The following is a 16766-nucleotide window of genomic DNA, read 5'->3' on the forward strand; positions in this document are numbered from 1 at the left end:
GCTCTTGCTGAGCTAAAGGCTGTCGAGTTCTGTTACTTACACTTTCTCTAGTTTCGCATTTTTCCAAACAGGTGGCCTCAAAGCTGCCAGCTAAAGTTGCACGCTCAGCAGGATAACTGGAACTGCTGCATCTCTCCAAAATGTTTAATTTAAAAGGATATTTTGGAATTCCTAGCATGATGCTGGTTCACCTCTTTTCCCAGGCACTTGATGCCTTTGGCCTTTTTCTTCAGTCAGGTGGCAAACCGGCTCTGTCTGGGGGCTCTTGGAGCTGCAGGTGGGGGCTTCTGCGATGGAATACCCCCTCTTGCATAAATATTTCCTCCCTATCAAACCAGGATGTCTGGGAGCCTGAGGACGATGCTCTAATAATTCTTAAACAAGCTTTCCCCAGGTTTTTCAAGTTTTGAATTATTGCAATTCCACACACCTGCCTCAATGCTCTGATACATTTTTGTATAGAGTGCTCTACTCACGCATGTCTTGCTGGATATTTCAGCTGCATCATGTTTTTGAAAAGCAATCTTGATGTGAGCCTCGGCCCAGTATACCTAAAGGAACGTCTCCAACCCCATCGTTCAGCACGGACAAAATTCAAAGTGTTGGTGCTAACCTTTAAAGCCCTAAATGGCCTCAACCCAGTATACTTGAAAGAGCATAGACTGGTGACTGCCGAGACCACATAACACCGGTCCTGGAAGAGCTACATTGGCTCCCAGTATGTTTCCGAGCACAATTCAAAGTGTTGGTGCTGACCTTTAAAGCCCTAAATGGCCTCGGTCCTGTATACTTTAAGGAGCATCTCCACTCCCATCATTCAGCTCGGATACCGAGGTCCAGCTCTGAGGGCCTTCTGGCCGTTCCCTCCCTGCGAGACGTGAGGTTACAGGGAACTAGGCAGAGGGCCTTCTTTGTAGTGGCACCCGCCCTGTGGAACACCCTCCCATCAGATGTCAAGGAAGTAAACAACTATCTGACTTTTAGAAGACATCTGAAGGCAGCCCTGTTTAGGGAAGTTTTTAATGTTTGATGTTTTAATTCTGTTTTTAGTGTTCTGTTGGGAGCTGCCCAGAGTGGCTGGAGAAACCCAGCCAGATGGGTGGGGTATAAATAATAAATTTATTATTATTATTATTATTATTATTATTATTATTATTATTATTATTAGCATTACATGCCGATGGGGTCTCACCCCTGGCAGCAACCATGCTGCAGCACTTTCAGATGAAGTGCAAGGGAAGCCCCACATAGAATGCATTGCGGAAATCCAAATGGCTTGGTGTCTGTTAGAGCTGGCTGCAGAGAATGCCATATGCCCCCAAACTGGATTGAGCATATTGCAGATATTAATATTGCGCAGCATGAAACAACTGGATACATACATACATTTTGGAATAAAAATGGTCTAGATCAGGGGTCGGCAACCTCCGGCCCATGGGCCGCAAGCGGCTCACGGGGGTCAGTTAAATGGCCCACGAGCTGCCACGAAACTGAGCCACCCGCTCGGCGAATCCCCGCACGCTGCGCTAAACCGACGCAGCGCGGAGTGGGGACTCGCTTCCGCAGTGCTGGAAGCGATCTCTGCGGGAATGAACCGGCCCAGGCGAGATAAACCTTGCCAACCCCTGGTCTAGACCCATTAGATTGATTCAAAACGTTACTTGCAGAACTTCCTTCGAAACAGAACAAAAAACAGTTGTACAATATCTTGTGCATGTCAAGCAGAGACTCAGCATCTTATAAGAAGTAAAATAACTTATAATCAGAGCTGACAAACATAGCGCTCTCTCTCTCTCTCTCTCTCTCTCTCTCTCTCTCTCTCTCTCTCAGGCTCCATTAGCTTGCACTCCAACCCCTAAGGCTGTTGAGGTCCTGGAGAGGCACCTCCCTCTCATGGAGCCTGAACAAAGACTAAAGGCAATTCACTTCAAAATGGCAATTTAAAATAAATACATATGTATCCTGATCTAAGGTTAAACACTCACATGTTAGCTAGCAGAGAACAACAACTGTTAATTATCAACCCATCAGGGAGCTGAGAGAGCACTTAGTATACTCCAGTGGAATTTCCCCAGTTAAATGACAAAACACCTCAAGGACTAAAAGAGCACATAGAATGGGACCCGATTCCATGCATGTGCACGCTCACTTGCACGACCTTCACCTTTAAAGGCAAGCAGCCAGCCAGCAATCTCATCCCAGGCTAAGCACACACACACACACACACACACACACAGCCCTGCATGATCTGCAACTTTTGCTCCCAGGCCAAGTTCAGGGCATTGCTTTCAATATATAACCTTGAGACCAGTTTCCCTGCAGGATCGCCTTACCCCACGCTTCCCCAGAGTATGAAAGAAAGCACATCTTTGTCTCCAGTTTAAAAGGCGTTGATGCTTTCCTTCCTAGGCTCAAACCGGTTGAAACTGACTGTCCTCTCAGAAGACAGGTTGCAGATGAAATGGAAAGAAACGGAAGGAAATGCCAACGGATACAAAGTTCGCGTGAAGCCCATGGCAGGTACATGGCAGGTCAGGGTGCGTTTCGTCCCAGAAAGATACAATGGTACCTTGGTTTGCAACCGTTTTGGATTACAGTCATACCTCGGGTTACAGCTGCTTCAGGTTGTGTTTTTTCGGGTTGCGGAGTGCCGGAACCCGGAGGTTCTGGAACGGGTTACTTCCAGGTTTGGGCAGTTGCGCATGCGCAGAGGTGCCAAATCTCAACACGCACATGCGCAGACACGGGTTGCAAACGCTGTGGTTGTGAATGTGCATCCTGCACGGATCACGTTCGCGACCCGGGCATCCACTATACAGCCATTTTGAATTACAACCATGTCAAACTTGGAAGTGTATGTCCCTTTTTTTGGATTACAACCCATTTTTTTTAATTACAACCCTTTTTTGGGGGGGGAGGCCCCATTGGCGATAGCACGCCTTGGGTTACAACCTGTTTTGGTTTACAAACGAACCTCCAGAATGGATTATGGTTGTAAACCAAGGTACCACTGTACAAATCATGAACAGGGGGTGTGCATTTGTCTTTCACAACAAAGATGGTTGAGATTTACAAAAAACAAACAAACTTCCTGCAGCCAATCTGAAGCTGTGCCAGTGTCGCTGCCCGCCCAGAAGCCGTGCCAGCATTGCAGAAGTCAGTCCCCACATGGCGAGGCGTCTGCAGCACGAGAGGACTGATTGAGCAGGTGGCAGGGTCTGTGGGCCAGATTTACAAGCCTGGGGGGCCGCATCCAGCCCCCAGGCTGTAGTTTGCTGACCCCTGGTATATTGCATACACAGTTGTGGTCAATGGTGGAATGGCTCTGTGTTTCCAACGTTTTCCCCTATCCTCTTGGATCCTTACCCCTCCTGTTTTTAATTCTGACAAGTTTGGAAAATATGCAGGCTTGTCATTCCAGCCCCTTGAGCTAATAATAATAATAGGTTTGCAATATCAGATACAAACTTCCTCTGGGTGCATTCCAAGACTTTCGTGGGTGCTACCGCATTCCTGATCCGTTGAGCACATTATCTGTGATGTAATTAACTCAGCTGCTTAATTGTGCTTGCCTTTAGAAAAAAAGCTGCTCACAAGACAGTGAGAAGTGTTCATAGTTTATATCCTTCATGTTTGCTGTGGAATGAGAAAGCTAATGTGCTTAAGAACATAAGCATTGCAGCTTTAGGAGTGGTATGCCTCTGAGTAACATCTGCTTAGAACCACAAGTGGTTCTCTGTCCTTCTTGTGGGCTTCTTGTAGGCACCTAGTTGGACCCTGCAAGATTTCCTCTTCTGTTCGCACGTGCATAATCTAAGGAGGTAGGGTCTGTAGCTGTGGGATAACTCTTCTCCTTTTGATGCTTTGGAATATAGGAAAGGATGACCCAAAGAAGAGTTAATTATACTGACCAGGGTTGCAAAGGTTGGTTTATTCTCTTTGCCTGGAGTTTCTCCCAAAGCCAACATCCAGAGCTTTAGGACCTTTATGAAAAAGCATGTAGACTTGCAGACAGAAGCTTCAGGTTCTAAGATTAAGTCTGTGTACCTACTGCAGCCTTTGAAGCTCTGCGGTTTGGGGGTTTTTAAAAGCGCTTTTGTAGACATATCTGCAAGCTCTGTCGCAGGCTGAGCAGCTGTTAAATCATTGCCTTTTTGAAACAAGGGGTATGTGTCCTTTGCAGGTTTCACTGTTTCCTCCCCTTTCAATACCCACCGCACTCTTGTTTTACATTTCCCCCATCCCTTGAGAGTTTATTGATATGAAGTCTGGTAACTCAGGCTCCTCAGGTTACCTTGCACTCAGCATATGCCCAGAGGCTCCCTTCCCTTGTCTCATTAAGGTGACTTCATGACTACATTCCTCCTTTGTTTTTTTGCAAGGCTCCTTCCCCTTTCAACACCCAACACATTTTTTAAATAAAAAATACTCAAAGCTGACTGATCCATCCGAAGTCCAATAGAACATACTGCTCAGCATCACAACTGAACATCTCTTTTCTTTTGGCAAGACGCTCTGCGTATGCTCATAGGCTGCCTGTTCAGGCTTTGGCTCCATGTTATACCAATTAATTCTATGGGGATCGTTGTGGTTTATTAAAGGGCAACATTCACCTCTCTTTTGCTAAAGTGGAACACTCAAAGTGGATGTGCCTCAAATCTCCCACCATATAGAGTCAGGCAATAGGTTACATAGAATTGCAGAGTTTGAAGGGACCGAATCCCACAATCAAGAGTCAGGCAATATGTTCCTTGCTGAAAAAAGTTCATGGTCTTCTCTTCTGGCTGCTCCAGGTGACTCTGAGCAGGAAGTCATGCTGAAAACCAAGACCGCCAAAGCGACGGTGGGAGGGTTGAGTCCCACGAAAGAGTATACCTTGCAGATCTACATCCTCAACGGTTCTCAGGAGGCCCTCTTTGTCAAGAGGAAATTTGTGAGTAAGTGTGGCTTTCGCTCTCTTGATCCCTCGGTGCTGTGGACTGTGATTCTCAAGTCTTGGCTAGGGAGCAGTTTCTGGTCCAGAGCAGAAGAAAGGCTGACCTAGCAGCACAGGGACAGAGTGCGGATCCTTGGATCAAACAAAATTAAAAAATTACTTCCAGTAGCACCTTAGAGACCAACTATGTTTGTTACTGGTATTAGCTTTTGTGTGCATGCACACTTCTTCAAAACTTCTTCCTCTGCATTTTAATGTTGTACTTTAATCTTGTTTTTAAGTTGTATTTTAATCAATTGTTTTTATACCTGGTGTTAGCTGCCCTGAGGAGGCTGGGGTATAAATAAATTTTATTATTATTATTATTATTATTATTATTATTATTATTATGAAGTGTGCATGCACACGTAAGCTCATACCAATAACAAACTTAGGTTAAACCACAGAGCCTAGGACTTGCCGATCAGAAGGTCGGCGGTTCGAATCCCCGTGATGGGGTGAGCTCCCGTTGCTCGGTCCCTGCTCCTGCCAACCTAGCAGTTCGAAAGCACATCAAAGTGCAAGTAGATAAATAGGTACCACTCTGGTGGGAAGGTAAACGTCGTTTCTGTGCGCTGCTCTGGTTTGCCAGAAGTGGCTTAGTCATGCTGGCCACATGACCTGGAAGCTGTACGGCGGCTCCCTCGGCCAATAAAGCAAGATGAGCGCCGCAACCCCAGAGTCGGCCACAACTGGACCTAATAGTCAGGGGTCCCTTTGCCTTTTTAAGGTGCTACTGGAAGGATTTTTTTTATTTTGTTTTGACTACGGCAGACCAACACGGCTACCTACCTGTAACTAGAACTTGGATCAAACAAACAGAGTCACTGCCTGAGACCTGCTTTTTGGGGAGTATTTATCGATGGCTGGGGTTCAGAAAGTGGAGCTGGTAGAAGGGAAACATTGGGGAGCGCAGCTCCAGCCCTTTTGTCAGAGTGAGCCACCCCCCAAAAGAGCCAGCAAGTTTTTGTTTTCCAATGCCACCGCCACCGCTTTCGCCATTGCAGTTGAGGAGCTGAAGAACCTCTCCCAAGCCAGAAGTAACAGGAGGCAACCAACAGGCGCTCCAGAAAAGGCAGAGGCGCCTTTAGAGACCCCAGCAGCTGAATACACCCTGGAGACTGAGGCCACTTCACCACCTGCCCGCAGTGACACACCAGCCGTGATAAGTATGTGGAGAGGTCAAAGAGGAAAGCAGGTTTGAATGACACCTGGGCTGAAGGTTCAAGAATTGGACATTCAGCTGACATTTTGGGGGAGAGGGTGGAAGGGAGGGGAGTCACATTCTCCTTGCTTTCTTACATTTTAGGAAGGCAGGCAGGCGTATATTGGAGGGGTGAGGCAAAACTCACCATTACCCTTTTTGACGCACGAATGCAGGCAGCCATTTTGTTTCCCCCTTGGATTTTTTATTATTATTGTTATTGTTGTTATTATTTATGACTTTATTTCGTGGCATGGCATCGTCGAGAGGTATTCCTGGAAAACAAAATGCCAGCGGCCAAGAGAGAGGCGTTTTTCTTCCATAACGTGCCCCAATTTCCCCTGAAAATCGCTTCAGAACCGGCACTGTTACAGGCATGCCGTCCAAAGATTGTCCGTTCCTGTGTGGGATAACTCTTTTTCTTTTGATGCTTTGGGAAACAGGAAGGGAAGAGCCAGAGAAGAGGCGGGAAAAAGCCATTTCCAAAGGGGCGAGCGAATATTTGCCAAATGCCGAGCTGACTGTGATGTCAACGGCACCAACAACCCTGAAGACGACTCTGTCAAGCCTAGCAGAATTTGAAATGGACTATCTGGCCCGAGAGAAAACATCCAGAGAAAGCTCACGGAGAGGTGAGGTTTGTTTCTTAGGCTCCTTGACATGGCTGTTTTTTCAAGTGTAACTCTTATGTGTCTAGAGAGCATCCAGCTTTAAAAGTCCTCATATGAGCTTTTGACGTAAAATTGATGAGTAGTATGGGAGCTCAGTGGTCACTTAGTCAACCCTCTGGCATTGCTGGAAATCTACTCCTGGAGAATTCCTCCATAGTCGCATCAACCTGCATTGACGTTCTCCTGTGGTCCCCCTTACTGCATCCTGGGTAGCTGTAGTTTTAGTGAGCCCTGGGGTAGCTCAGTTGGTAGAGCACGAGGCTCTTAATCTCAAGGTCGTGGGTTCAAGCCCCATGTTGGGCAATGATTCCTGAATTGCAGGGGGTTGTATATATCACCCAAAGGCAGTTTGAAGTCCATATTGTGATATCAGGGACCTTGTGGTCCCTTACAGTTCTAGGATCTATACTTTCAGCTCTTTTAGTAAGTGCACCTGGTTTTCAGCAACATGCGTTAATCCCTTATTACCTGCCATATCTGGAAGAAAAAGCCAACCCGTCAACATGCAGGCTAGAGGGCGGGTTAACGCATGTGGTTTGGAAGGCACAATCTGGAAAGAGACTGGATCTGATAAAGAGAAATCACCAAAATAATTTCAGCCCAAGGGGCTAAATGATAGTTAACGTTGCACTAGGCAATCACGCAAGCCTTGCTGGGATAAAGAAGCAAAGAGCTGGATTAGAGCGGTGACAGAATTGACCTGACAGCACACACAAAAATCACATCACGGCAGATTCCCTAAGAGGTCTTTGTTTCAGGAGGTTGCCATATTGCCCCCGGCGCACCGGTGGTCTACGCGCAATGCGAGCTGGTGCTTGATTAAGAGCAATCTGTCATCATTATTTGAATCTAATTTTCTGCTCTCCATTTGGGGGTGCGGTTGCATTTCCACCTGCAACAAGCCATTTCACGAATGTCCCAGTCAAAGCCCCATGCCTAATCCCTAACTCCTCTTCCACATACCTGAAAGGTCGTACAGGGGGGTGAGGATCTTGTGGTCCTCTAGATGTTGGTGGTCTTCAGATAAGGGCTGGGCGATATCTGGTTTTCAACATCATGATGTATGGCCAGCTAAATTTCTGAACATCTGAAATGGAGCTATGTAGAAGCATTGAGTGGCTTCACGGTTTTTCCCACATTGTGATTTTTGCATAGCACCCAACCCATGATGCACAATATATTGCCAGGTCAAAAATTATGAACCTGATATCACAATATGGACTTCAAACTGCCTTTGGCTTATATATCAATATATAGCCCAGGTCTAATTCAGATCCCACCATCCATGGATCTTGGCCACACTGGGATGGGGCCAGGGCCAGATTTAGGTTTGATGAGGCCCTAAGCGACTGAAGGTGATGGGGCCCTTTATATGTCCAGCTGTCCTTTGTCAACAACAAATTGTCACTGTTTTTTGTGATGAATATATGCTATATGGTAATTTATGGACCTAATAGGTATCTAAAGCCATTTGCACATAACAAAATATGTATTTTATCAAAGTAATTGTTGAACTGAAATACAATTAGAAGAAATATATTAATAGTGAAATGGAATTAAGAAGAAGTATATTAATAGTGAAATAATTATTAAGCTCTAACTTAAAATGTTAGAATCTAGAATCTTGCTATAAAATGAAATAATAATAGGTGTAAATATATGATGCAAACTGCTAATAATTATAAATAGCATAATGTAGAAATGAAATATATAGAAATGAGCAAACCAGTGATATTTTAGGGAGCAGGCTAGCAGGCGGGGCCCATTACTTACATCATAGGAGCCTACACAACACAAAACACTGTTGCTGTATGTAGGTTTTATTTTATTTGTTTTTTATCTTATATTTTGGAAATGTATATTCAGGTTTTTTTTTCCTTTGCATTTTTGGGGGCCCCCAAGAGAGTGGGGCCCTAAGCTATAGCTTATTTAGCTTATACAATGGTACCTCGGGTTAAGAACTTAATTCGTTCTGGAGGTCCGTTCTTAACCTGAAACTGTTCTTAACCTGAGGCACCACTTTAGCTAATGGGGCCTCCCACTGCCACCACTGCCACGCGATTTCTGTTCTCATCCTGAAGCAAAGTTCTTAACCCGAGGTACTATTTCTGGGTTAGCAGAGTCTGTAACCTGAAGTGTCTGTAACCTGAAGCGTCTGTAACCTGAGGTACCACTGTATGTAAATCTGGCACTGGGTGGAGTGAGTTGGACATCTAGAACCTACATGTTCCTTATTCATGCTCTACAGCAAAGGTTGGTGTGCCAGAGATCACAGCACCTCTGTAGGTTCTTCCAGAGAAGAAGAAGAAGAGTTTGGATTTGATATCCCCCTTTATCACTATCCTAAGGTGTCTCAAGGGACGCGGGTGGCGCTGTGGGTTAAACCACAGAGCCTAGGACTTGCCGATCGGAGGATCGGCGGTTTGAATCCCCGCGACGGGGTGAGCTCCTGTTCCTCGGTCCCTGCTCCTGCCAACCTAGCAGTTCGAAAGCACGTCAAAGTGCAAGTAGATAAATAGGTACTGCTTCGGCGGGAAGGTAAACGGCGTTTCCGTGCACTGCTCTAGCCACATGACCCAGAAGCTGTACACTGGCTCCCTCGGCCAATAAAGCGAGATGAGCGCTGCAACCCCAGAGTCGGCCACGACTGGACCTAATGGTCAGGGGTCCCTTTACCTTTACTAAGGTGTCTCAAAGCAGCTAACAATCTCCTTTCCCTTCCTCCCCCACAACAAACACTCTGTCAGGTGAGTGAGGCTGAGAGACTTCAGAGAAGTGTGACTAGCCCAAGATCACCCAGCAGCTGCATGTGGAGGAGCGGAGACGTGAACCCGGTTCCCCAGATTACGAGTCTACCGCTCTTAACCACTACACCACACTGGCTCTCAGTGGATAGGTTTTGTGTTGCTACTCTTCCTGCGAAGGTTAACTACACACGGAGTTGCAGGTTCTTTTCAGTCTCGTATTTAAATGAGGAGCACACCTATGCACCCCCTTTCTCAACCTGCCCTCTCGTCACAGTTTCTCACTTTCATTGCGACACCTCTGCAATGATCGACATCGTCCTGCTCGTTGACGGATCTTGGAGCATCGGGAGAAACAACTTTGGGCTCATCCGAGGATTCCTGGCTGGTTTGGTTGCACCTTTCAACATCGCTCAGGACAAGATAAGAGTGGGTGAGGAGCCGCCGTGTGTTTGGAACGTTTTCATAGCGGGACAGTTAGGGCCAGAGGTACCAGCTTGCGAGGGCGATGGGGGACACCACGCGCATGAGGGGGGGGCACCATGCTCACCTCCCTTCCTATGCTGGGCAGAAGCTTCCTGGGCTTTGGGAAGGAGGCACCAAGGAAACATTTAGGGTTCTCACCTAGTTCCCCTATTCCACTGACCGCACACCACTGGTGAGGAGCTTTTCCTCTGCAAAGTATCCCAGTTCAGAGACAATGCAAAACATTGCATCCTTTTTCTATGGGAATCAGGGCTACCTAATGGTTAGCTGACCCAAAGCCTTCTTTATCTTTCTCGTTTCCAAAAAAATAATAATTAAAAAAATGTTATTGCAGAAAATATGGCCATATTCAAATACAGAACATAGCCACAAAATTACAAGTTAGATAAAATATTGCTAATACAAGCCATAGGAGGGAAACCTGTCCATTTCAATGTCTCATTTTTCCAGCTTTAGATTCACTTCCTACATTTTTTTATCTGTTTGCTTTTTAAAGTTTCAATTCTCAGTGCATATTCCTTCTGGCACATATGTTTTGGCAAGCAACTCTCCCAATATAATGTATTTTTGTATGCTATTTGAACTAATAAATGTGTTTTTGTACACATTTTTTGTGGGGGAGGCTTGGAAAACTCTATCACAAAATTTTGAGAGGTGCAAATTTTGAAGGATGGAATTTTGGTTCACTGAAGTTCAAATTAGATAGGTTCATACTGAAATGCAAAACTGAACCGAATTCCTTCCTCGTTCCAAAGTCACAGGGTGTTAAAAATACATAGAAATATCAAAGGGAAGGGGAAAGGACAAAAAATGAAGGCCTACAGACTTAATTTGTAGGGCAATCTGATGCATGTCAACTTAAAGTAAGACCCATTGAGCTCAACAGGGCTTTTGAGAAGACATTTGAGGATGCATTAATACAAAACATCTAGCAGCTGAAATATAAAATTGAACAGCAACTTCTAGATACAGAGAACTTGTTATAATGTCTTATTGGAAACGAACTTGCAAACAGCTACTCTAGCTGATTTTAATTTTTAAAAAATGTTTTAAATAGTTGATTCTATCTGTTTTTACCAATAATATTATTATTTTTGTAAACCACGTTGAGGGTTTCTGTCTGTTTTTTTGTTTTTTTTACAATTAGGGAGTATATAAAATTTTATGAAATAAATGAATAAAATAATAGTGTTCTGTGCAAAAATATAATTAACCGAGAGCTCAGCCTGCTCATCAAACTACAATTACTAGAATTCTATGAATGCAGACATGGCATTTGTTCCTATAGCAGTTTTGGACCCAACAAAAAATAGAGATGGCGACACTTCAGTCTATACTAGGCTTTAAACCTAGAAACTTCACATACTTTTGCTTGTTCCTCTCTGTAATACTTCTATGATAGGAGTCTATGTTGCTCCTGTCTTGCAAATGATGAGCTAGAAGTCACAGGCAGGAGCCTCCCCCAAGGCCACCTGGAGAAACCACAAGAATTTTCCATCTTTTACTACCAAAGCCAGAATCCTGTCTCCACTGCGCCCCCTGCAGGCTTGTTCTCTGACCACTTCCTGTTGGCTTCCATGTTCCCTTCCAGCCTTATCCCAGTACAGCAGTGACCCGCGTACAGAATGGGAACTGAATACATACTCCACCCGGGATGAGGTGTTAGAGGCCCTGAGGAGCTTGCAGTATAAAGGAGGCAACACATTCACAGGTAAAGCCCGCTGCTTCTCTGGGTAAGGTAGAGCGGCCGGTTAGGCATCGCCAGAAAAAGAAAAGAGGATTTGCATCATACCCTCCCCACCCTAAAAAAGGACTTGCATAATATTTGCATATTGCAATTTATGTGTATTGACACAGATTTGGAAATAATTCACTGGGGAACAATTTTTTGTTTTCATTTCCTGTTGCATGAGATTTTTCAACTGTTCTTATATGTTCTTTCAATGCTGATTTCACATGTTTACACATTTTTGTCTACTTGAAGAAGCCATGGTCCGATCTGAAAAATACAAATATTTAGGTTACAAAACTATAAAAATTAAGAAAAATTAAGTTTGCAAAACAATTATTACCATCTGGTTAGGGTAGATCAACGTGTCAGTGTCCACTTATCCCCAGTGTAAATATGACATATCGGCAAAAGTCAGAAATTGAAAGACAAATATAGCACGTACACGAAAATCGATTTCTAATTTGAAATCAGCATTGAAAGAACATATACGAACAGCTGAAAAATCTCATGCAACAGGAAATGAAAAAAAAATTGTTCCCCAGTGTACTGTGTATCCCAAGGGAATACATTTTTTGCATACCTCCAACTATACATAGATATACATATCATTTTTCAATGCTATACATGTCATGTTCAATGCTATATAAGTCACTTACATTTATACTCATATTGTACTACTTTGGCTACGTGTTTAATAAAATATTGAATTCTTGCATTGTGAAAAACAAAGATTATGGTGAAAAGTGAAAAACATGAATTGCAAAAAAAACCCTAGAGCTTACAGAACAAAACCAACTTCAGATATGAAATCAGCACGTCAAAATTAGGTTTGAACAACTGCAGGTGTCAATGCAACAAAATTTTTGTGTTCTTGTAACATAAACAGAAATATAACACAGTGCATCATAGTGGGCAGGATGTCACCCGCAGCTCCATGATAAGGGAGAAATTGAGTATTGCTCAGTAGGGCACTTCCAGTTCTTGCTTGCCTCCTCTAAGCTTTTGTTTAAGCATGTCAGTCCCCCCAACCCAAGCCTTCTGCCTTTCATCTTTCGTCTTTTCAAGGATTGGCGCTGACGCATGTCCTGGAACAGAACCTGAGGCCTGAAGCTGGTGCGCGGCCAGAAGCCCCCAAGCTGATCATTCTCTTGACTGATGGCAAATCTCAGGATGATGCCAGTCCGTCCGCCCAGACCTTGAAGGATATGGGAATAGAGATATTTGCTGTTGGTGAGTTCATGTCTCCGTGGGCTTCTCATTTGTTTTTTTCAAAGTGTTGGTGCTGACCTTGAAAGCCCTAAACGACCTCAGCCCAGTATACCTGAAGGAGCATCTCCACTCCCAGACACCGAGGTCCAGCTCCGAGGGCCTTCTGGCAGTTCCCTCACTGCGAGAAGTGAGGTTACAGGGAACCAGGCAGAGGGCCTTCTCAGTAGTGGCTCCCGTCTTGTGGAACACCCTCCCATCAGATGTCAAGGAAATAAACAACTGTCTGACTTTTAGAAGACATCTGAAGAAGGCAGCCCTCTTTAGGGAAGTTTTTGCATGTTTGACGTTTTATCGTGCTTTTAATATTCTGTTGGGAGCTGTCCAGATGGGTGGGGTATAAATAAATTATTATTATTATTATTATTATTATTATTATTATTATTATTATTATTGGAAATGTCAAGAACTGGAGACTTTTCATTCTTCCTGAATGCTTTAGAATTCTAGTACCAAAAAGACTCTTCGCCAGACCCTCTGTTGCCATCTCATACTGACAGCCCCTTAGTATGCCTGCTAACCATTAGCCATTACATTAGAGGGCCCTGTGCATGCAAGCGAAACACACACAAGGGCTGTTGAGCGGGGTAGCGCGGCAGCAGTGAGAGCTCCCATTTTGGAGGGCGCCATTCTGGAGCCATTAGAGCAGGCACCCCCAAACTCAGCCCTCCAGATGTTCTTGGACTACAATTCCCATCATCCCTGACCACTGGTCCTGTTAGCAAGGGATGATGGGAGTTGTAGTCCCAAAACATCTGGAGGGCCGAGTTTGGTGATGCCTGTCTTAGAGTATTCTTTTCTAGACTTTGCTCATCCTCTTCGGGCTCTGGAGAAGGTCTTCCCACGAACCACGAGGACTTTTGAGCTCTCTTCCACCATTTCAGGTTAGAAAAAACAGTCGTATGTGAGTCAGTTCTGCGTAAGTGGGGGGAATGCCTGTATACATTTCTGGGTGTTCCAGGCACTTTTCATACAGTGTATTCTTATACTCACCATGGCCCTATAAGTATTATCAGTTGCATAGTGTAGATCAGGGTTTCTAGAACTCGGGTCTACAGCTGTTTTTGAACTACTGCTCCCATCATCCTTGATCATTGGTTCTGCTAACCAAGGATGATGGAAGTTGTAGTCCAGCAACAGCTGGAAACCCTGTTGTAGATAGATGGAGGGAAGGCTCAGAGTGTTGTGCCAAAGGTCGGCTAGGTGAGTTTGTGGCAGAGAAACCATTTGATGCAGGATGTCTCAATTCATGACTCTTACTGCTCAGCTGTCAAGTCATTTGTCCACCTGGTACCTACTTAATTTGGGACTCAGAGGTTTACTTCGATTTCCTAGGGGTGAAAAATGCAGACGAGGCAGAGTTGCGCCATGTGGCCTCCGAACCTTTGGAACTGACGGTGTACAATGTGCTGGATTTCCCTTTGCTCAGCTCTCTGGCCAGCCGGCTCACCCGGGTCTTGTGTTCCCGGATCAAGGAGATGAATAAGGAAGAGAACACAGGTGATGTGAACACCCCTTCCTTGTTGGGTTTCACGTCTTCTAAGGGAGACTCCACACCGTCAGTGTTTTGTGGGACAGATTCAAGCACATATCCGGAAATCTAAGGTAAAGGGGACCCCTGACCATTAGGTCCAGTCATGACCAACTCTGGGGTTGCGGCGCTCATCTCGCTTTATTGGCCGAGGGAGCCGTCGTACAGCTTCCGGGTCATGTGGCCAGCATGACTAAGTCGCTTCTGGCAAACCAGAGCAGCGCACAGAAACGCCGTTTACCTTCCTGCAGGAGCGGTACCTATTTATCTACTTGCACTTTGATGTGCTTTCGAACTGCTAGGTTGGCAGGAGCAGGGACCGAGCAACGGGCGCTCACCCTGTTGCAGGGATTCGAACTGCCGACCTTCTGATCGGCAAGCCCTAGGCTCTGTGGAAATCTAGTTTTGTGCAAGTAAAACAGATTCACGGGCCCTGTCACCCTAGCACAGCAACTCCGCTTTAAGAAGGAAGCAGATTTTTTAAAGGAAATTTAAATCAGACAGGGATATGCATTGAAAAGTCTGGGGGTGGACACAGGGCTAATAGAAAGACATGTAAACGCCTTGCAAGCAAACAAGGGTGAATGCAGGAGGAATGCTCATTCATCCTTCAAACAAATCAGAACAAATGCTCAATATTGACTGGTTGGTTGATTGAGTGCTTAGATTTCTGACTTGCCCTTTACCATAAGGTCCTAGGGTGGGTTGCAACAGTAAAATATACCATTATAAAACAAATGAAGACCAGTTATAATCTAATTTGGTGGGAACAAATTGGAATGAATGCTTAATTGTCTGGAGGAACCCTTAGACAATTCTTTCTTACAAAACCTTCTCTGCTTGAAGTTCCTCCATGAGAGTCGACCACCCTTCTAGGCCATTGGCTCCATTGCGTGGCGAGTTCCTGCCTCCCCCTGGTGGAAATAAAGACACATGACACAATTATTTAGGTCAATGGGCTAAAAATGGCTACAACTTTATTGGTTACAGGTAATGAGTGGTATTGGCTTAGGCATTGGTCCTAACGACTATCCGGTTTCAGCCTGTCTGCTTGAAGCCCGGGAAGGGTTAACCACCGGTAGGGGGAGTCCTGCTGATGCACATCAACTAGGAGCTCCCCCGGGGTCACCGCTCTGGGGCGTGCCTTAGGTCCTCACCTCCATAGGCTTTGGACAGGGCCACGCCCCCCGGAATCCTTTATCGGACTACCCTTCAATATGTGGGGCAGGTGATGGAGCTACCTCCCCTCTTCCATCTACAGAGCAATACCAATGCTTAACCGCCAATACCAAGAAAGTTGTGACGATTTGCTACGAGGTAGGCGAAAACCAAGTGGCTGGTGCCAATTTGCCAAGTGGAAAAAAATCCTACCAGGCCCCTCAACGGCGACCAACTGAGGTCCATAACAATGTCGGAAAGAAAACCTAAAGGGCGGGAGGGTGGGAAACCGGAGCAGCTGAAGCGGCCAAAATAGGGAGATCCCCGGCCACGCCAGTGCTAAATAGTGCAGGCCACGCCCCCCAGGCCAGCCAATTGGCTGCCCAGGGGATGACGCAGCCGGGGATTCCCTCAATTGCGTGGAGGCTGAGAGCCAGCCCCCGCGCACATGGAGGGCGCGTGAAGACCACAACCCCACCTCCTCTCCAGCTCGGAAGTGGCTTTGTCAAACTGCTTTCACCATTTGGAAGTTCCTTCTAATTTTCAACCAGAACCTACCCTCTTGTAACTTCAAATCAAGTCCTGTGCTCTGGGGCAGCAAAGACTCTTTGACCTTGTCTATGTGGTGACTCCTTCAGGTATGTGAAGAGTGTTGCCATGTCTTCTGTCCTCCAGGTGAATCATTAATCTATTTTACAACTCCAATCTGTTTATGACACTGCACAACCATGATGGAAACCTGTAGCTTTCCAGATGTTGCTGGACTCCATCTCCCATCAGCCCCATCCAGCAAGGGTCAAGGATGATGTGATTTGTAGTCCACCAACATCTGGAGGCCAAAGGTTCTCTTCCATCGCAATATAAGGTCCCCTTTTTAATCTCAGAACAGTCTCCTGAGTTACATTAGGTTGAGAGGTATTTACTGGCCCACAGTTTTGGCCAACAACCTTCATGTCCATGTGAGGACTTCAGATCAGATCTCTCTACTCCAAATCCAGA

General features: G+C 45.4%; 1 protein-coding gene and 1 non-coding gene across 2 annotated transcripts in view; both read left to right on the top strand.

Moving 5' to 3' along the window:
* The first annotated feature begins 2393 nt into the window (after nt 1-2393).
* COL20A1 (collagen type XX alpha 1 chain) overlaps nt 2394-16766 on the top strand; it is a 117651-nt gene continuing 103278 nt past the window's right edge. The window contains exons 1-8 of the mRNA XM_053391720.1: nt 2394-2520; nt 4794-4937; nt 5983-6144; nt 6623-6811; nt 9872-10027; nt 11672-11791; nt 12878-13042; nt 14414-14578. Coding sequence (XP_053247695.1) covers nt 2394-2520; nt 4794-4937; nt 5983-6144; nt 6623-6811; nt 9872-10027; nt 11672-11791; nt 12878-13042; nt 14414-14578 — 1228 coding nt within the window. The remainder of the gene's footprint in view (nt 2521-4793; nt 4938-5982; nt 6145-6622; nt 6812-9871; nt 10028-11671; nt 11792-12877; nt 13043-14413; nt 14579-16766) is intronic.
* TRNAK-CUU (transfer RNA lysine (anticodon CUU)) lies at nt 7079-7153 on the top strand. Its single transcript has one exon. It is a non-coding gene; the product is annotated as a tRNA-Lys (tRNA).

This window comes from Podarcis raffonei, chromosome 6, assembly GCF_027172205.1.
Source record: "Podarcis raffonei isolate rPodRaf1 chromosome 6, rPodRaf1.pri, whole genome shotgun sequence".
Taxonomy (NCBI): domain Eukaryota; kingdom Metazoa; phylum Chordata; class Lepidosauria; order Squamata; family Lacertidae; genus Podarcis; species Podarcis raffonei.